The sequence below is a fragment of the Sitodiplosis mosellana genome, unplaced genomic scaffold, assembly GCF_009176505.1.
Source record: "Sitodiplosis mosellana isolate CC-2019 unplaced genomic scaffold, AAFC_SMos_1.0 Smas_scaffold_1, whole genome shotgun sequence".
In the NCBI taxonomy this organism is placed as follows: domain Eukaryota; kingdom Metazoa; phylum Arthropoda; class Insecta; order Diptera; family Cecidomyiidae; genus Sitodiplosis; species Sitodiplosis mosellana.
The window spans coordinates 14,292,014-14,313,656 of record NW_022595244.1 but is presented as its reverse complement, the minus strand read 5'-3'; the positions used below and the strand labels follow the sequence as shown (position 1 = coordinate 14,313,656).

Here is a 21,643-nt window from a genome sequence, read left to right as displayed (position 1 = left end):
CACAATGTCAAGTAGATAACGAAATGTAATTTACCTTCGCAATTTATCGCTTTTGCAAGTCGTTACTGTCGCCAAAACGACATAAAATCGCTAATAAAATATCATTTCAAATAATATTTATCCAACGATTTGCGCCACAAATGGCTCAGTTGTGATTTGAAGGTTTATCCGTTCGTTCAAATAGTTGATGCCTAAATCGTGATTTTATTCACCCAGAAAACGAACTGAAATGGAACAGTTGCGAACCAAACATAGAACATGGATAAAAGAGTTTTTGGTATTGAATTTAATTGGAAATCAAAAATTAATCGCATGCAAAAAGCTATCCGAACACATCGTCATTCAGTCAGTTGAAATCCGGGAATTATCACTTGACGTAGCGTTTATGGTAACAATTTGCTATTTTGTTAAAATTTCCGTAAAAGTAGCGAAGTCACACGTGGAATGTGATAACGACGATAGTGATGACGAAAAAATATTCGATATCGTGGTGAAGGTAAGAACGAAACTGATCTGAGAACTTTGATCTGAAATAGAATTCATTTTCGAGAATTACCAACTGTTTAATTACTAGAAAATGTATGTGTGCTTGTTTTTAAACTCATTGAAATTTGTTCAAAAGTGTGTCTAAATGCTGACGTCAATCGGACATATTTTTATGATTTTTATTTCAGAAAATTCCATTTCTTCACTTAAAACCCCACGCAATTTCTTTTGAATGGATATTCCGGGGCGTAGTTATCATTACTATTTTCAATTTATGTTTTCCATTCCGAGTTATTATTAAAATTTGTTTTCTGAAATTCAATGGCTGCACAGAGCCTGTTTTTTCAAATTTTTAGAACATCCCGATTTGAAAAATAAACAAATGACATTTTTTTTGTAATGGGAGGGGAAAGTTAAAACACAATGTTTACTGCGCAGCTGCAGATACATCTTGATTGGGATTTGTATCGGATTGACTTTGAGTAAGCGCAATAGCGGCATTTGCCTCAGACATTTTTGTTAATAATTCTCACGTAGTTTCGAAGAGCAAAATAATGAGCACAACTGCATTCAAATGATTTTAATGAACGAATGACCGCAACTAAAATTAATATGCGATTGGTGCTCCAATTTTTCAAAGTTTGAATGTAAGCATGTCTGCGTTTATTTGGTGATACAAATGAAATTCAGCAAGACAATTGTTTTTTTTATTTGTCGTTGCACAGTCGAAACATTTTATTCTGCAGAATTAGCACTTTCGAATAAACAACTCCGATGCTGCAGTTATATTTTGGATAAACAAAAACATGTGGATTGAGCATGACGAGTTTGCAATTTATCAATTTCAACGATTCGCGATATACACCGAACCTCGGCCAATAGACATAAGATGAGAAAGCAATAAATAGGTGGAATTCTTGGAATCGATTCATTATTGAATTCAAAGAAAATCTGGTCAAAATAAAATATGAACAAAGCAAACAAATTTATCGACTTTCTACAACATAAATATCCACAAAAAAGTGTTGATTTTTATACTTTGACATTGAATATAGTGTTTGAACGTCAGATTATAGTTCTCACGTATGAAAAAAGTAACATCCCGATTTTCAAATTAGAGCAGCACATTTGGATTTGGAACATCCCGAATCGGGTAGAAGATTCCGAAAAAAACAGGCTCTGGGCCGCAATATAAAATGTCTCCGTAAGAAATGAAATGTCGCTTGCTGTGTGAATATGTCTCAACTATAACTCAAAGTGGTTATTAATTTCCGTTAACATTTTCTAACCCGTAATTTCTAACACTGAAGTAGCTCAATTAACAGATAAATGTCAGGAAACTGTCCTTGTTTTCTTATTTATAGTTTGCACCCGAAGTGGAACCAGATCTATACGAGAAACTCTGCATGCATGGTCTATTTTCAAATGAAATAAATGCTTATGAGTACGTCATACCGAAAATCGAGTCGTTATCGAAATCACCAAAGTAAGAACAAATGAAATGAATGGAAATCAAGTGTATGTTTTTGAGCGGAAAACTTATGACCTTTTGACAGATGTTATTATTCTCACAATAAATTCTTGGATGCTGTGATTGCACTTTCCGACTTTTCAACAGATGGATGGCAAATGTCTAAATCGAAGGTCAACCTATCGATTGATCACATTTTGATTGCTGGTAAGCAATTAGCTGTTTTTACTTGACAAAACGATTTCAGTAAGTTCATTCATACAAAATTTCAAATATTATTTTCAATTGAAGTCAAAGAGCTGGGCCGTTTTCATGGTAACATGTACGCATTGAAACTAACTGATGCCGACACATTCAATTCCATCAAGAGTCAATTGGTTGAATCAAGATTTGGGAAAGGTAGTTGTCCTTCCGATGATTGGAATTTGTGGCTTGAACTGAGCATAAGACGAGCAACGAATAGTGTTCGTGCATCCAAAACGGAACCGGAAATTGTACCTGAATCATTTTTGAAACGTTTGGAACACGTTTTGTACGGAACATATGACTATCAACGAAATCGTATTCAACCAATTGAACCAATCGCAATTATCTGTCACGGTGACTATTTTCAATTGTCATTATCCTTGAAAATCCATTCAATCTTTTTCGACATAGAATTTCAACATGGTGCGGCTGTTGACACTATATTTTCCTATATTTCGAATTGGCGCGCTGTGTAGTTCCGATTTGAAATGTTAAATTACATTGATGTGCCCTTTGAAATTGGGGGCGCTCGCGTCGCCTCAAATGACTCTGACGTTCAACAGCCGCCACACGAATTTCAATGAACGTTTTTGGACTAATGATAATTTGTTGTTGGTAAAAAGGTGACTATTTGCGAAACAACATCGCTTTTCGTTATGATGATGATGGAAAAGCGGTTGAAGCGATGATGTTCGACTTTCAAACAATTCGTTACTCATCGCCGATGGTGGACTTGTGCACGTTCATTGCCAATTCAACAGGATGGGAAGTGCGTGATAAACATTTTTGGGACATTTTCGCGGCCTATCATAAATCACTGATTGCACATTTTTTAACGACATCAAAGTGGGACGAGTGCGATATTCCAACGTATCTAAAGTGAGTTTTATCTAAAAGTAGTAGGAAAAGGAAAAATTGCAGTAGCCTTTTACAATAAATTTGAATTGCGATACAATTTCGGCTTGTTTCGGTATATAGAAGTAAAGTAAGGTAAGAAGTAACTTATAAGTTACTTATTACTTATTACTTATTTCTTTCATTTTATTACTGTAATAAGATGGACTTATTACTACAAATTACTTGTAATAAGATGCGTAATAAGTAATAAGTCCATATTATTACAGTAATAAGATTGTAATAAGTATCTTATTACTTTTGGTGCAAAAAAAATCGCAAAAATAGTTTCATGTAAAAAACATGTCAATTTTTTTCAACATTTTTTCGACTGACAAAAATTGACATGTTTTTTGTATGAAACTTTTCTTCAAAAGTTTCATAAAAAATCATATCAAATTTTGCAAGACACATTTTTTTTCAACATTTTTTCGTCTGACAAAAATTGACATGTTTTTTACATGAAACTTTTTTTGCGATTTTTTTTTGCACCAAAAGTAATAAGATACTTATTACAATCTTATTACAATTACAATCTTATTACAGTAATAAGATAGACTTATTACTTATTACTCATCTCATTACAAGTAATAAGATGCGTAATAAGTAATAGGTCCATCTTATTACAGTAATAAGTAGGTACCCGTGTGAAAAAGAAATGACTGACTGACTATAACTTCAGTTGACTTTAGTTGATTGAATTTATATTTTTGTTCTAAGAAAATCATTTGGTCCCAAATGAAGCAACTTAGATTGACTTGTAACTTCAAATGATTTCAGTTAACTATGATAGACTTACACTACACTTTGTACTGAAATGTCAATCAAAGTAAGTCATTTTTGTCCCAAATTAGTTAACTGACTGCTCAGTTACTATTTTTTCACACGGGTAATAAAGTAATAAGAATTACATTTTTTTACTTCTATATTTCGGTAGATATGACAGTTTTTTGGAAGAATATGCTCGCTACTTGCCCTTTGGTTTGACGATAGCATCATCGTTTTTGCAAACATTGCATGTCGAAGAACCATTGGAATTCGCTCCGTTGCCAGTAAAGGAAATCGTTCGAAAGGTACTTGACAAAGGTGGTGATGTGGTTGATGCTGAACTTCGGGCGATCATCATTGATATTTACCGTTTACATGATAAACTAAATTTGACACTTGAAAAATTGTGATGATTCCAACAAATTGTGATCAATTCAGATTGCAATTCAACAAAAAACTAGTTGGTTCAATAATGGATAATTCCGATAGATGAAGATTTTCATAGCTTTTCAACAGGAATATTGAAATATTATTTTTCAACTATTATCGTATTCGTTAACGAGAATCTCTTTCATATGAAGTGGCAGCAAGTCTAGCAGCAAGTGTAATGATTATTAAAATCTTATGAATAAATAAACAATGAAAATATAATCAACTGCCTCGAAATTTCATTCTTTCGGGACAAAAGTCATCTTTTTATGTCCATTCCAAAAAATATATTCAATGAATATTTCAATTGGAAACGTACACATCATTCGAAATGTGTGTCAGTATAATGAACATATTACATCGAGTGTACCATTCCACAGAAACGAGTTTATTCAAAATACGTTGATTAGATCGGTATTATTATGCGCACTGACCATTAATTATCAAAAAAAAAAATTAAAATTTTAAATCCAAAATCGGCTGGCCACATTAAAATTCGAATTAAATACGATATTCCATGAATAATAATAAATTGGCATTTTATGTGGAATAAAGTATGTTTCCAGAAGATTTGACCGAACAAGAAGAAAAGAAAATATAGGAATATCATTTATAGATGGATCCAAAGAAACACATTTTCATTTTATTAAATTGATTAATTTCAATTAATATATTCTGTTATTAAAATCATGTAAGTGTATATTTATAACTCTCACGTAAATAGCACAAAGATACAATTCAACATGCATTTGTAACGAACAAACTTATTGTAATATGTTCATTGTTATCACATGATGATCAATATATTTACACCCATGCCTTATGTGAGGTAGAAATCCATAAATAGATTTGTTTTCCTGTACTATACGCATTTCGTGAATTGAAATAAAATCGTTCACCTTGTTCACTTATTAAATGCAATAAAAACCACTTGGGAATGTTTGAAATGAATATGCTTTTTATTAGTACATTTTTTTTACACTTGAAAATTCGAATTTTATTGTGTTCGGAATGAGCCGCATCATTTTAGCAAAATTTCTTCAATGGACCTTAGAAAATCGATAGATGAACATTGAAATAAGAGAGTACTTTTTTTGCAATCCAATAAGTCATCAATGTTTTTGAAAATATATCCAAGAACCGCAGACGTCTGCAAAATATTCTGGCTTTTGGTATGTTTTCCAACTTCTCCTTGCACAAGTATAATTTAGTCCCACATGCTGCATTCTGCAAATATTCATCCATATCCATCTACATAAATCAACGTCAAATGTGACATCATGAAATATTTATTGAAACAAAGAAAAAACAATGGGATTACGGATTATACAGGAAGGCAAAGTCAGAAAAAGAGCATTTATATATCGCTTGCAATTTACCGTCATTCGGTCATAAAATATTTGCCGGTCGATATTGTTGAGTCGGCTGCAAACCGCATTGTAGGCAGATGCCTTGAATACGAACAATTCCATCATATAATATTCCAATGCTTGGCTGCCAGCGAACACCAATCGTTGAACTTTCAGCAAACTGTTACGATAGTAAACCGGTTCGGTCACTCGAGTTAATTTTTTTAAAAAATAAATAAAGAGGAAGAGGAGAGAGCGTAGTAGGTATTTTTAAAATCGATTCATCGATTAATTGGACTAATTTCATTCGAATTTTCTCGTCCATTCTTGCCAATCCAACCATCGAAAAGTTAAACGTGGGTTTCGATTCTTTTTTTTCAATTACTGTATAAATTAAAATGAATTGCACTTGCAAAGTGGATTTCGGTCATGTGCCGGGGCTAATGGTTGGCAAAAATTTAGTTAAAAATTATATACAACAAAATGGTAATAATACTTACAATGGCGGATGTCGCAATATAATTAACAACAAGTCAACGAGCAGTGCCGGTATTATTTGAAACAAGACTATGCAAATGTAGTGATGTAACCGATTCTTTTTAAAACTTCCTCCTGGATACCAAAGTGCCATATCGAATGGGTATTTCAAGTGGGTCGGTTTCACTGAAAACACACGGCACAAAAATTGATTAAGTTCACAACGGAGTATGAACGGTTTTAAATTTGAATGAAATACGTGTTAGTGTTGTGTACAATTGAATAATGCAATGGAAAAAAAGGCAGTGAAAGTTGGAATGGGAATTCACATTGAACTATACACAGACGTGCTTAAGCGAGAAACAGATAACGCGAGCGAAAAAAAATGTCCAGAATAAATGAATGATACCCGATCGATTTGAATGTAAATTAAAACTACTTAAATAATTAAAATCCAATTGATTGGAATGGCAAAATGTGTATTGCTTTTTCACTTCCTTTTTCATCACCGCACACATAAAGCAATCGAACAACCAACCGAATTTACATAGTCCAATAAATACAAATGAACACGTCACACGGCATTAAAACATCAGACTCATTCGAAATTCTATTAAATTCAACATTGAGCAAATGAAAATGAAAGAAATGATCAACATCTTTTGGGTGTTTTCGAATATGCTAATAATACAAACGAAAAACTCGTCTGCATACCACAAAGCTGTAGATAGTATTTCCAATTCAACGGATTCTCTTCGACGATATTGAAATACATTGGTCCTTCAAATGATTTGATTGTCTCTACTGCGTCTGCTTCTTCTTCGAGTCTAGCTCGTAAAATTCATTAAATGGTGAGAAAATAAATAGATCAATTTGTGTGGTTGACCCTTTTTAAGGTAGTTAGATGATGACGACATTCATTCACAAGTCAAAACAGATATATTTTACCTCTTTTCATGGCATTTACCACACTCAACGGCCACTACTATAATACCGTTCACAATAATGTCGGCTGGCATAACGTTACAAGGGTACTCTTCTTGACATAACATCGAACTGCAAAATTCAACAAATCGACCGTGCGTGTGTGTGTGATATTGAATTATCAAAATTTATTCAGAATAAAACACATTTACCGTAGTACTCCGCGACCTGAAGCTAAGGCCCAACCATTTATTCCGTGAATACCTTCTGTATATCCACTGAGTGGCTCTTTCCATGATGTAATTACTGTTTTTTTTTTTCAAAGAAAATTGAGCGAGTTAAAGTTAGTTTTGTCTAAAGATTTTGTAAACGACAAAAAATTGTTTTGGCATATTTGTATAGTGGAGACATAAAAAAAAATTTGGGCTAAAGACTTACTAAAACTGGTAAATTACCAGTTTGAACTTTGCTTCATTTCTTTCTATAGCTGACAAGTTTATTTTTTATAAATAGCCTGGGTTCCACAATGACAAGATTTCTTGTTCAAGATTTTTTTTTTAACCCCCGCACAGGCACATATTTTCAAACCTTAGTTCAGGCACTTGGTGCCTGGCCAGACCCCTATGCATTTACATGCATTTGTATGGGAATTAGTGATGCATGCCATCTCATTTTTAACGGAACTGATAAGAGATAAGTGATATATATCTTCAGCAAAGTTGTCGAGCAGGTCAAGCACTACAATTTTTTCAAAGACAATATCTTCTTATCTCTTATCAGTTCCGCGAAAAGTGATAAGAAAGAATCGCGTTTTTTCGCGAAACTGATAAAAGATAATAACGGCTTGGTATCTTCGGTAAAGTTGTAATATTCAAGGTCCCCTACAAATTTTGTGAGGGCAGATATCGCTTATCTCTTATCAGTTACGCAAAATACGCAGATAACCTCAAAAAAGTCGCGAGATAAACGCGTTGTTCCTCATCGTTTTTCACGTAACTGATAAGAGATAAGGGATATGTGTTTTCAGCAAATTTGTAAGGCAGACTGAGTTCTATAATTTTATTCATGCTACATTTCAATATCTCTTATCAGTTACGCGAAAAATCGCGAAAAACGCGAGTTATCATTTTTTTATCATTCATAATTTTTCGCGAAACTGATAAGAGATAAGGAGATAGTATCTTCACAAAAAGTATAGTACTTGACCTGCTCTACAACTTTGCTGCAGACAGATATCACTTATCTCTTATCAGTACCGTGTATAATGAGAAGGGGAATTTTCGCGATTTTTCGCGTTTTTCGCGTATTTCGCGAAACTGATTAGTGATAAATGATATCTGTCTTGAGGAAAATAAACGAGGTAATGTAAGAGAGGCAAAAAACCACATAGAATCATCAAAACACACTATATTCCATATGTTTTCATACAAAATATATAGGGGTCTGGCCAGGCACCAAGTGCCTGAACTAAGGTGTCTTTTTGGATCCTTTTTTTTCGTCCTGTTCTAAGGACTTTTTCCAATTTTTAAATACATAGATCGAAAGCCAATAAAATTTCAGGCAGCTACATGAAATCTCAGGTCGATAGCTAAATTAGAAGTATGTTAAATAAACGCCCAAAATCGAAATATGCCTGGCCAGAACCATGTGCCTGTGCGAGGGTTAAACGGTAAAATATTCGTAGCCAATCGTTACACTTACTGATTGGTGGCCGCGCAATAACTGTTGGAAATTGATCGGAATAATCATAAACCAATTGTTCAACCAGGCCTTTTGTGAATCCATATGTGTTTGCATGGTTTTCGAGTATTCTGTGAGATAGAGAAACAAAAATTATGAAAATATTTGCATTGAGTTGTCAAAATTAAAATAGTTTACTTTGGTGTGAGAATGTCTAGTGTGTCTTCATCAATATTTTCAATGATGCGTTCCATTAATTCCGGCGTAATAGACGTTTCGTAGTGTTTTTCCTCAAGTTTACCAATATCGCTTGGTTGTGAGAAAGCCGTTGACACAAGAACAAACGCCTATTTATGTTTAAAGAATGAAATCATTTTTTGTTTATTTTTCACCTTTTTTTTCTTGGTTAATCGTCTTACTCACAAGTATATTTTTGAATTCAGTAGCAAAATCGAGAACATTTTTGCTACCGCTCACGTTTGTTCTATAGGCATCAATGAGTCGTCGATCGAAGCGTACATCGGCTGCACTGTGAAAAATGATTGATGCCGTTTCGGCGATTAATTTCCGGTCCGAATTCGACATGCCCAGATTCGGTTGACAAATGTCGCCTTCAACAATATGAATCTTATCTAAGGCACTTGGATTTGTATCTCGAAGTCGACTGAAAGTCACATGATTTGTATATTCCATTTTACGTTGTTCAAAACTGAAACCCTTCGCCTTATTTGGGCGTATTATTATGTAAATAGTGGCGATATCTGGACAATCGCGCAGTAATTTCTCCACCAAACATTTTCCAACAAATCCCGTCGCACCCGTCACAAACACACTCTTGTTGCTATACCACTTTGCGATTTCGCTCATTTTCACTCAATTTTCGTATTTGTTTTTATATCTCAAAGCCAATTTTTTGTTTTATTCTCTACCGTTTTATGTTGTACGCCAGCACAATGTTTTTTTTTTTCAAGTATCGGTCGATGGAAAGAGTTTCGCTACAATTTTTTTTCTCTTCTTCTTTTTTTTGCGATTACTGTTGCTGTATACAAATCCGTTGGAAAATTTTCCAATTCACTTCACTTCGAGCACCGTACTTTTTGTGCACCTTAATTCAAGTTTGGATTTTTACCAAAGCATTCACAATTCACATCCACCCAGGGCGATGTCTATTAAGATACGATGTATTTTATATGTTGAAGAAACTGCAAAGTGTAGCACCACAAAAACACGGAGCGCACTTAAACTGTGTTCACACCATGTATTCACCACAAATTTTCAGCAACAATTACCCGATTAATCGAGCGTTTACTATTTATAGTAAAATTTGTCGTCGGTGAATATAGTAAAATCCAGAGAGAGAGAGAGAGAAGAAAAAGAAGAAAACACATTTGCATATCATTAACTTATAAAACACATGATTATACTAACATTCGGTGAGCATGTTAAAAATCAATTGTGTGTATTGGGAGACTAGTAAATAGGAGAGAACGTCGACGAGGTCGTGTTTCGAGTGGAATAGCAACTGGGCAAAAAAATACGTATATCGTTGCACGATGGATTCTATTCGATTGTTGCTGTATACAAATAGTTGGGTAGCCGTTCGCATGGTTTCAATAGGTTTAATAAAAACCACGTAATTCAATGAAACTATTTGGAAAAATGTCATTCAAGCAACAGCACATGGTACATTCATACTTACACTTGCGCAGACACACATGTTGGGCGCACTGTGCCGTTCGACCACTTCATGAAACAATCTTGTTGCAGTAATTTGCGATGAAAACAATGAAAGCAGCAATACCACCATCGATAGCGATAACAAATGGAACATAATAATCGAGAGAAAGAAAGAATTGTACACGCCACCGGCTGCCACTGTTTCGACAAATACGGTGGTGTATGAGCGTTGTGCGTGATTCAAATGAACTGGATAATTGAACCATTGCGAAAAACAAATTCCATCAGAATATTTTAATTTCAAAGTGCAACATGAATTTTTTTTATATAGAGTTTATAACAACAACTCCATATGAAAAAAAACTTTATGTTGCACTTTAAAACTAAAATATTTTGAGGGAATTTGTTTGTCGCAATGGTTCAGTCCAATTAATGACTTACTCTGGATTCCTTTTCTCCTATACATTATACACCAACACTCACTCAGTCATCCCCATGAGAAATCTGCGCTGATTTCATTTCTTCGTCGAAAACTAATTAGGGTACATTGCAGCTATATGCACTCCAAATCGAAAATAACACATCACACACACACAAAAACGAAAGCAACCATACGTATGTAATGTGTGTAATAAATGTTAATTACAAATATTTTACAGTTTTTTTCTTCTTCTTCAAATGAATTTGAATCGGCTGAACAATAAACCACACATCTAACAATTAGAATTGGTAATCAATTGCATTGAAAAATCATCGTTTTCAAACGATTTACTATATCAAGCCAAAAGTCATGCATTCAGTTCAATAATTTACATTTTTTGTTTTGTGTATGTTTTTTTTCACATTGTACAGAGAACAGACGTGTGTTCAAAACAAAACCAAACAAATAACAAAATCCATATTTGGTGCATCAAATTCATTTTTTTTTAGTATTGTTCTGTTTACCTTTCAAATTGATTCAAACGAATTGAACATACGGCCTTATGAAATGACTAGACAAAAACATCCATTAATTATTCCACAAAAAGGCTTTCCACAAATGAAATAGCAAAAATAGCTTGAAAATTTTGTACAATCATACACAGAAGCGAAAAACAAAATGCAAGTTATCATATCAAGTTGACGGACTGTTTTAAACAATAATAACTGCTCGTTTATTGCAATAATAATAATAATAATAATAGTCTAAAGTTCCTAATTATCCAAATCGTTGGTATATTTTAGTAGATACACTCAAGAAAATAGCACAAAAACTGTAATCAACCGCACAAAAGAGCGGAATGTTTGAAGTCAATCAACAAATAAGATTTCATCGAGCGCATCTCGTTGAAACATCTAAAATTAGTAGTTAACTTGTTATCTAATCAAGAGCTCATAATCTTCAAAAGCGAAAAAGCGCAGGCAATTTGTTGGCAACCCTTTACATCGTTCGCTTGCAGAAAGGGATGACGAATAGATGATTGATGATACCAAAAAGAATGGAACATATCACATACACACTGCCTTCTCTCCTTTTTGCACCCATTTATTTATGCAGCTGGAATTTAAATGCGAGCGAAATAATAAGTGAGCAATGAAAAAAGGCAAAGATCAAGCAGAAGTAATATATCCAACATCAAAAAACGCAGTACCATGGTTCCTGCATGAAGAGCATGTGAATTCTCAGACAAAAAAAAAGAACGCTTAATGATCTCTAATGTGGCTTTTAATGGTACAATCGCATTTTACATAACTTTTCATCGATAATCGTAGCTAATCTGACAACTCTTGGCTTGATTTATGAGCGACTAGATGATTTCGGGTTCACCAGACGTGCGTTCAATGCACACAACACGCAGTGCAACTGAATGCTTTAATAGTCAACGAACATTTCCGCATCATCAACTCCGGTTCACTCTCTATTGCACACATATTGGCAACGAGTGAAAAAAAAGCGCCGACGACTGCCATCAAAATAGAATACACTATATGCTCCTTCTTCACCCAATCATTCAAGATCCGTTGCACACCATGTTCAGATATATGGCACAGTGCAACGCATGGCAAACATTTTACACACGCTTAGCTTGGAGGTAGCACATGAGCACAATATAAATTAAAAGTGCATCATTCTACAGGGGTTGTATAGTTAAATGCACTCACCGTTAAACACAAACAATGGCATCATCATTCAAGTGATTTCAAGTACCTTTCTATTCCATCCTCACATCGGCGAAATATCGTATATGCTATATGCATTTGTCTGTCTTACACCTTTTGCTTGATTGCTGCTGCCGTAGACTGCAGCAAAAACTCATTTTCTCTTCCACATCCATTGTCTTCTTACGTTCTGTTTGCATAGGACCTCAAACAAAGAAAGCAGTTTGTACGGTGGAAGCACTTGAATTGATTGATGTCATTTTTTTTTTGCTCCGTTCAAATCCAACCTTCATCACGAACGATGCGTGTTTAAGTTTAAATGCCTTTCAGAGGACGAACGTTGCTCTTTATTATTATTAGATGACTTTTTTTTCTTCTCGAGAGCCCCTTTTACGACATTTTTAAGCTCGACCATCGAAAGTTTTGAACGGCGAACGGAACATTTCTTTGAGTGCGAGGCAAAGCTTCTAAGATTCAGAAATTCATGCTAAGTGGAGTGGTTATCTGCACAATCGACTCGAGCGAGAATCGAATGACTTTCAGTGGAGATGATTAACAGAGAATCCAATGACTTTAGAGGTTTCTAGCCAACATGTGGAGGTGCCACACCATTTTTTATTTTTAACTATGGTATACGAACATGTGCACTGAAACTGAATACGAAAACGTTCTGAATGAAATATTGCTTGAGCAAATTGTCTCGAGCAAATTGTATTAAAAAATAGTCGATTTAACAGCCAACATTCCTGTTTGCCAAAAATCTTCCATTTTCGAATCTTATTTATTTGCGTTGGACAGCAAAAACTGATATTGAATCAAGATGAGGCAATATAAAAATGTCGCTGACATGCACTGAAAGAAATAAATATCAATTAAGAATTCATACATTTCACAATTAGATAATTACAGTGAAAACTAAACTCCAGTCGAAGATGATTATTTGCATCGAAAAGAGCTCCAACTGAAAACGGTCATATTAAACGCTTTAATTTGGAATTATTATCTTATTTCAGTTGTCGATATGGAAGATCGATAGGTTAGATCAGTAACGATTGGTTTGAAAAAACAGTGTGCACAGTGTATTATGCATTTTTACCAATTTGAATACCAACTGTTTTAATTCAATTGAGGACAGGCGTTGTGGTGTAACCATTGTGGACGAAGGAATGAGTAGATCAAACTAAGAGAACAATTGAAAAAATCAAAAAATTTCTCATTACATCAAAACAATGCTGTAGCAATGTTTGACGTTTAGAACTGCTGTGGAAACTTTTTTGGGAGCACCGCCAAACAAAAACTTCTATAACTATACGTACGTGTGAAAGTAAAGTCTTTGTGTGTACGTTCGTGTGAATGCAAAGAGTCTATGTGTGCATTGTGCACAGAGATGTTGATTCGTGCCGCCATATGCAAAAATTCGTGCATCATGTTAGGCGGCGCTATTGATATGCTTTGCTTCAATCGTCAACAAAATACATGGAGTATTTCTATGTTTTGCATCAACAAATATTTATATTGTTCTTTCTGCTAGGAAATATCCTGAAAAATTCATTCAACAACGAGAATTTGATTTGGACCGATATAAAAAATATGTCGACAAGAGCACAATAGAACAAGTGAATGGCAAACGAAAGTCTATATGTGGTAAATAGTGCACATTTTGTTATGTAGCTCCCGTCCACGTAGAAGTTTGCGTATACATAGAAAATAAACGAGCCCACCAATATTGGAGCAAATGCACCACCGAAAATGATCTCATAGTATCGCTACAAATAGTTTGTATGTTCCGACATCATGCCCATATCTTTCATCTGAAAGGATATTAATTTATAGGTTACTCCTAGCTTTTCAGAAGAAATTGTTCCAAAATTATGATGGATACCTATTTCACTATCCTTGACCATGATGTCTTCCATTAGCTTGGCAATTTTCTTCCTAAACAGAATCAAATTTAACGGAAAGCTCCAAACTGCAAGGAGTACAAAAGCCGTGTATGCTTCAAACGTTGCATTTATGTAAGTAAGAACAGAATAAAACAGGAATAAAAAACACAGAGTAACAACATTTATTGGACTGATATAGACGCCGATCTTTGGTGAATACGGAAACAAAACACAACCAAACAATTGTCCATAATAATACAGTCGTCGTAGAGATTTGAACAAAAATGATGTAGAATTTCGATCCACGTGTGACGACATCTTGAAGTCAACTATTCCTATCGGTCACAATGATGTCAATTTTATTAATCATCCATGTACATACTAATTTGCTTACATGATTGTTTGTTCCATTTTTCCCCATCAAATTATTATTGCTCCAGTAGTTTACAAGTATATAATTGTTTCATAAATAGTAATGCGAACCATTCCAGTGATATTTTGTTGGTTTTTTCATGGGCGTGACATGCAGCCACATGGGTACAGCGCCCGTGTACTTCGTAGTGGAAAAAAAGTGAAGCTTGCTTGTCACCAATATTGATGTTCACGAACATCAAATTGTTTATGCGTTATTTCGCCCACTTTATGCACTGGAAATAAAAAGTTCTTCAATTTCTAGCAAATTTCACATATGAATTCATAAACACATCGAGAAAACACAACTATTTTTTCACATAAAAAGCATAAGCAAGATGATTTTTTCGTTGATGGTTGTTCGATCCTGGATCGTTTGTGATTCATCAACGATTTGCAACACATCCATTTTTGATTTCGATATTCCAACTGAATACGATGTTTTGTATTCATTAAACAATTCCATTTTGATCAGAAAATAATTTTTTATTGAAATGGCTGTGACGAAAAACCACGCGAACGATTGCAAACGATAGCACAAACATTAATGTCTAGGAACATCAAATTCGAATTGACATTATTGTCAAAGCGAATTCATCGGGAAACACTGACTTGAAGTTCGACACAAATGTCAAATTAATTCGCCGATGTGAAGCAACAAAACAAAATAAATAAAAATACAAGCAAACAAACATTTTGTGTTGATCTAATCTGCAAGTTTTATATTTTTTCAGAATAAAAATGGTAATTTTTTTGTATTTTATTGTTTCATTCCAAATAAAATCTCTATTGTGATTTTTAAGTATACATTTATAAAAGATATCTTCAAAAATCAACTTTGAATGTAATATAATTTGTTATTGGCGACAAACAATTAATCGAACGCATTTAATCGAACATAAAATAATTTTCAGTCTGCCGGTTTGCTGATGTTCCCCGAATCGACCGACGAAGTGCCCAGTGCCCACCACCGATGTCGAAGAAGACAAACTAATTTCCGTGATAATTTAAATTTTGCCATTCAACATTCCAATAAGGGCAAACGCAGTGTAATCGAAAAACATTTGGAAGGCATCAAGCATTGGGGCCTAAATCGACATGACAAAATCAATCAACCGTCCCATTGTATTGCGAAATCGACGCCAAAGGAAGAAATTGAATGATAAAATCATTAATCTTCCGTATTTGATGTTCCTAGACATTAATGTTTGTGCTATCGTTTGCAATCGTTCGCGTGGTTTTTCGTCATAGCCATTTTAATAAAAAATTATTTTCTGATCAAAATGGAATTGTTTAATGAATACAAAACATCGTATTCAGTTGGAATATCGAAATCAAAAATGGATGTGTTGCAAATCATTAATGAATCACAAACGATCCAGGATCGAACAACCATCAACGAAAAAATCATCTTGCTTTTGCTTTTTATGTGAAAAAAAGTTGTGTTTTCTCGATGTGTTTATGAATTCATATGTGAAATTTGCTAGAAATTGAAGAACTTTTCATTTCCAGTTCATAAAATGGGCGAAATAACGCATAAACAATTTGATGTTCGTGAACATCAATATTGGTGACAAGCAAGCTTCACTTTTTTTCCACTACGAAGTACACGGGCGCTGCTTGTACGAAATTCCGTTTGTATGAAGCATGTCACGCCGATGGGTTTTTTTTTCATCCGGAATATTAGAAATATTTGATGAATTTAACTCATGTATTTTTCAATTGACCATATATCAATTACTTCACTACGTGCCCGTTCATTAACGTTAATATTCATCCCTTCAAAAAGGCGTCCTTGGGTATAATTTTCGTATGTAACAGTGTTCATTTGTTTGCTGATGATAAGAAAAACTGATATTGAATCAAGATGATTGAATATGAAAATGTCGCTGAAATAAACTGAAAAAATGAAATGAAGATCAATTAAGGGTTTATACATTCCACATTTGGATAATTACAGAGAAAACTAAACTCCAGTCAAAATCGATGACACTCAAAGAACATCTAGGATTCGAGACTATTATTTGCATTGAAAATAGCTCCAACTGAAAAAGATCATATTTCATGCTGTCATCTATGAACCGTAAACTTATTTCAGTATAAAAAAAATGGAACCTTCAACATTAATTCGGAATCATTTGTCTTGACTAGGGCTTGATGAACCAATACGCCTGTAAATCTACCGGTCGATCCACTTGAGACAATTGCATGCACTATGATTATGATCTCCAGATATGCGTGAATGGTAAAGTACAGAAAAGAATACGCCATCATTTGGATTTTTACATTTCCATCGATTAAGCCAACAAACAGCGATTCCAACGAATACAAAGTCAGAACAAGCATTATCAATGGTGCCGAAATCAACTTAAAGGAAATGAAAAAATTTCAGTTTCAAAGCATTAACAACAATTCGAATTTGATATGTGTACCACCATTGATGAGTAACGATTGATTTGGAAAAACAATGTGCACAGTTTATCATGCATTTTTGCCAATTTGAATACCAGCTGTTGTAATTCAATTGAGGACAGACGTTGTGGTGTAACCATTGTGGGCGAAGGAGTGAAAATTGAACTAGATGTGCGATTGACGAAAAAACGAAATGTTTCCAATTAAAATAAATAAACCAAACTGTGATTGATTTTCAAATTAGATGCTACCTGAAAAATTCATTCAACAATGAAAATTTGATTTGGATCGATACATAAAATATGATGACAAGAGCAGTAGTGAATGAATGAATGGCAAATGAAACTCCGAACGATACAAATAGTGCAAATTTTGCAATGAAGCTACCATCCACGTAGACATCCAAGAAAACATACAACATCAATAAGGATACCGACATTGAAACACATGCACCGCAAAAAATGATCTCATATCGCTGCAAATAATTTGTATGTTCCGACATCATGCCCATATTCTTCATCTGAAGAAAAATGATTTTTATTGGTTTGTTTAGAAGTCATTGTTTCTTTAGAAGAAATGGTCTCAAATTTTTTTTTTTTTATGGATGTTTACTTCACTATCCAACACCATAATGTCTTCCATTAGCTTAGCAATTTTCTTCCTGTACAGAAACAAATTGAACGGAAAGCTCCAGGCCAAAAACAATATACAAGATGCGTATAAACGCATTCCAACGTAAAATAAAATAGCTTGATAGCCACTGGCACCGATGGATAATTCAAACGTTACATTTATATAGGTAATTACCGAATAAAACAGAAAGAAAAAACAAAGACTAACAACATTTGTTGGATTGACATAGACGCCGATCTTTGGTGAATACGAAAACGAAGCACAACCAAACAATTGTCCATAATAATACAGTCGTCGTAGAGATTTGAACAAAAATGATGTAGAATTTCGATCCACGTGTGACGACATCCTGAAGCCAACTATTTCTATTGGTCACTCTGACGGTAATTTTAATAATCGTCCATGTAGTAATTTATTTGTTCCATTTATTTATCTATTAATCGTTTATATTTTTCGTTGTTCAAAGGTGTTTATCAAATATTAAAGGAGAGTTTTGTTTTTTGTTTGTCCGAAATAAATGAGAATTATTTAATGCATTCGAACATATATCAAAGAATTCACCTCCTTTGCATTTCTTGCATTTTTCCCCCCAATAACACCTCATTTCCATTCATTAAAAATAATGGCTTTTATTTATCACTTAATGGTGTCATACCAAAACTATATAACAATGTTTATCATTTGGATAGAGATGATGACACAAATTTACACTGAATTAGGATGGCAGAATATAAGATGGGCGGCAGAAACGAACTGTTTGAATGCATGGCCGAGCATTGTTGTTTCAAATGAAATACCATTATAATTGAGGAGTTTTCCTCGAAGTGTTGAGTCAAATTCGCAGAAGAAAAATCTTTAATTGCAAGAATTTGATATCTTCCGACGTTTCTTTCTTAACGTCTGGCTTTACTTGATATCAAAAATCTCCGAATTGCTCTTCATACGATGATTGGAAATGCCTTAATCTAGATTCAAAGTTAATGCAAATGGTCGAAAAACCTGCTGTTGCCCAAACAGCAACTTGTTTGCATTTCAAATGGGAATATAAACGATATATCTAATGGCCACTGAGTAAATCGAGCGGCAAATTTTCGTGTTATACACAATGCATATATGTAATCGAACGTCAACAACTTAACGCAGCGAAGAGTGTGAAGTTTTCACATTGACACGTATATTGTATCACTCGCATTTCGTTCGTATGTGATCAAAAGAGACTTGCCACTCTTACGTATTCACTCAGTCGTTCGTTCGTGTACAGTCTCGTATGCGCACATGCGCACACATGAAGCAAGTACATATGCCATCTATATTGATCTCTTTCTACCATTCACATGTTGTTGGTGTGTGAAGGTAGAAAGGTAAGGTATTCGTTTCAATGTAGAAACGTCTCTTTCTCTGCTACGTCAAAAAGACTCTCGTATGGAACTAAAACCCAAACAAACGATCGGTGTTTTTCAAGTCGGTTAGAATAAATTTGTGTGCCGTAGTTTCACCAGGTTTTATTTTGAAAAATAAATCGGATAAAAGTGAATTAACATTTTCAAGCATTTCAGATATTATTTTTTTGGATTGTTTATAATTATAAATATAAGAGTTAACTCTTGAAGGGCGCTAAAAAAGAGAGAAGTAAAAATTATTCGTTCAATTTTCGCCACAATTTGTAATTGCAAAAAAAAAACTGTGTTATAAATCATTGAGAAAAAAAATTAACAAACTCAAATTCTGCGAACAACAGAAAAAGGCGGACGAACGGTAAACCAAAAAGAAACAAAAACTGCTTCATTTCAATGTTACTTAAGTAAAACACATGCTTATTGAAAGTGTACGTTTGTTTGTGTATGTGCATAACGAATTTTGCTGGCATTGACAAAATTTTAAGGTAACACTAAGGAAACATGCGCTTGTATTTATAAACGATGGGATTGTATGATCGTGTATTGAAATGCATTCCATGTATTGTGATAAGCGTAGAATGTAGCAAAACACGGATTGGTTAGGTAATATAGCGATTATCATATTCACAGTCTGAGTGGTTTTCAGAGATACTGAATTTTGGCGCGCAACTGCGTTTTGTTCTTCGAATGTACACTGTACAGTCATAACACACGCATATATGTCATAATGTTGTTCAGTAATAGCACAAGTGTTTGCTTTCGTGCCTATGGCTATGGATTGAACGAAGCTATTTTATACACAAATTTTTAAACTCTATTTTCATTCCAATTATTTTTGATCTAGTTGATTGAGAACCACACAATATCATCGAAGAGTGTCAACAATATCAATACGAAAATGTCTTATTATTACCAACATGCTGTTGATCGCACTGTGTCATTGCTCATGAATAAACAGTATCCAGAGGTAAAATTTTATTTTTTTTCTTAGCATTTATGCTTTACACTTCGATCGATATTAAAGAAATTTATTGTGTACACAATTTTAATTATTACATCTCTTTTCATGTAGCGTGAAATGGTGCTAGAGGATGACGTGATAGTTTTAACAAAGGTGGACATCAGTTGCACCAATAATCCAGGTGAAATGGAAGATAGCGATGAAGATAGCGAGAATGAACTGATGCAGGTTTATATAAACGAGTCGGACCTTGAGCTTCTAGATGATGATGACGATGATATCGATGAATTTATCGATGATAGGCCTGAAAATGAATTGTCCGAAAATAGTGATGACAGCGGAGAAGAAGACAAAGAATATGATAGCGATTTGCAAAATGGAAACGACAGCGAAGGTGAAAGTGAAGACGAAAGTGAGCCTGAGAATGGGCCTGACAGCAACAATGGAAACGGTGAAGAAAATGAAAGTAACAGTGATAGTGATAGTGATGATGAACCTATTCAAAGTCCTCGGAAGAAATCCAAAGTGGATATTTTCAAAGAAGACAGCTCATCTGAATCCAGTAATGAAGGCAATGACAATGATAGGCCAAGTTGTAACTCCGACAGTCTGACGGAATCTAGTAATGTTGAAAATGAAGCGGATAATGTTGGTGATTCAACTGATCCAAGAGGATTAAACAGTTTTCCTGGAACATCCTGGATGGAAAAAAGCAACGGAAAAAGTGTGCAAAAGAAACATGTCAATAAATTCGCTGTTTTCTTACTACCGAAAATCGATAGAAAGTAAGTACACCATGATTATTTTAGAAGAAATTTTGTTAACGTCATAATGAAGCTACGTCCAATTTAAACTAACTGTATCCATTTGTTTTTCGTAAATTTAATTTTTTGTTCAACTATTTGAATCAATTTAGATTAACCTGCCTACGATATCATGGACGAATTGGAATGAAAGGCATAAAGGGACATTGCGGTAAAATGTCAAAAACCAAATTTTGCAATCTAATCAATAAAAAACGGAATACATACGGATTTACACGTTTAAATCTTATGTATGCAAATGCTCGACACCTGGAATGTCGTAAAGCGGAATCCGCATTGGAAAAACCGGTTAGAAAGCTGTTAATTCATTTAATTGATCAATGGTTTCCGCTTGGAATACCGCAATTATTGCATTTGAACCGTGCCGTAGATTTACTTGAGTGCTTGAAAAAGAAAATTGGCGAAAATAAGATGCCACACTCGAAATATTCAAATAAATTCTATGCACTGATTCCACATCAGGGTGATAATCAACGTCGTGAACGATTCAAAACAATTGAGCATTGTGATAATAAAATAAAATACGTGAATAAAATGCAATCAGCGATCGAATGTCTAACTGAAGCCGAATATATGCGCCGT

General features: G+C 34.2%; 3 protein-coding genes across 3 annotated transcripts in view; 2 read left to right on the top strand and 1 right to left on the bottom strand.

Annotated features, from left to right (window-relative positions):
* The first annotated feature begins 112 nt into the window (after positions 1-112).
* On the top strand, positions 113-4,516 carry LOC129573705 (uncharacterized). Its single transcript, XM_055455049.1, has 6 exons — positions 113-496; positions 1,851-1,972; positions 2,043-2,164; positions 2,249-2,557; positions 2,827-3,082; positions 4,035-4,516. Exons 1-6 carry the CDS (start codon positions 230-232, stop codon positions 4,273-4,275), a joined length of 1,317 nt encoding a protein of 438 aa, XP_055311024.1. The 5' UTR covers positions 113-229; the 3' UTR covers positions 4,276-4,516.
* Positions 4,517-5,180: 664 nt separating this feature from the next.
* Positions 5,181-10,007, bottom strand: LOC129573101 (putative fatty acyl-CoA reductase CG5065). Its single transcript, XM_055453726.1, has 9 exons — positions 9,148-10,007; positions 8,923-9,071; positions 8,746-8,855; positions 7,257-7,350; positions 7,069-7,176; positions 6,835-6,947; positions 6,144-6,306; positions 5,674-5,824; positions 5,181-5,545 (listed from the first exon to the last, which is right to left on the bottom strand). The coding sequence occupies exons 1-9, from the start codon at positions 9,589-9,591 to the stop codon at positions 5,345-5,347; spliced, it is 1,533 nt and encodes a 510-aa protein (XP_055309701.1). The 5' UTR covers positions 9,592-10,007; the 3' UTR covers positions 5,181-5,344.
* A 9,300-nt stretch (positions 10,008-19,307) lies between these two features.
* The window catches only part of LOC129580314 (uncharacterized), a 12,905-nt gene continuing 10,569 nt past the window's right edge, over positions 19,308-21,643 (top strand). Inside the window, exons 1-4 of the mRNA XM_055470625.1 lie at positions 19,308-19,508; positions 20,121-20,243; positions 20,349-21,022; positions 21,154-21,641. Of these exons, the coding sequence (XP_055326600.1) occupies positions 20,175-20,243; positions 20,349-21,022; positions 21,154-21,641 (1,231 nt within the window). The 5' untranslated portion in view covers positions 19,308-19,508; positions 20,121-20,174. The remainder of the gene's footprint in view (positions 19,509-20,120; positions 20,244-20,348; positions 21,023-21,153; positions 21,642-21,643) is intronic.

What these genes read in the sequence shown, in the direction of transcription:
- LOC129573705 (XM_055455049.1), top strand. Translation starts at nt 230, where the DNA reads ATGGAACAGTTGCGAACCAAACATAGAACATGGATAAAAGAGTTTTTG. An exon ending in TATTCGATATCGTGGTGAAG is followed by an intron (nt 497 to 1,850) that starts GTAAGAACGAAA and finishes TCTTATTTATAG; the next exon opens with TTTGCACCCGAAGTGGAACC. An exon ending in AATCGCAATTATCTGTCACG is followed by an intron (nt 2,558 to 2,826) that starts GTGACTATTTTC and finishes GTTGGTAAAAAG; the next exon opens with GTGACTATTTGCGAAACAAC.
- LOC129573101 (XM_055453726.1), bottom strand. Translation starts at nt 9,591, where the DNA reads ATGAGCGAAATCGCAAAGTGGTATAGCAACAAGAGTGTGTTTGTGACG. An exon ending in CTGAATTCAAAAATATACTT is followed by an intron (nt 9,072 to 9,147) that starts GTGAGTAAGACG and finishes AAACATAAATAG; the next exon opens with GCGTTTGTTCTTGTGTCAAC. An exon ending in TCAGGTCGCGGAGTACTACG is followed by an intron (nt 7,177 to 7,256) that starts GTAAATGTGTTT and finishes TGAATTTTGCAG; the next exon opens with TTCGATGTTATGTCAAGAAG.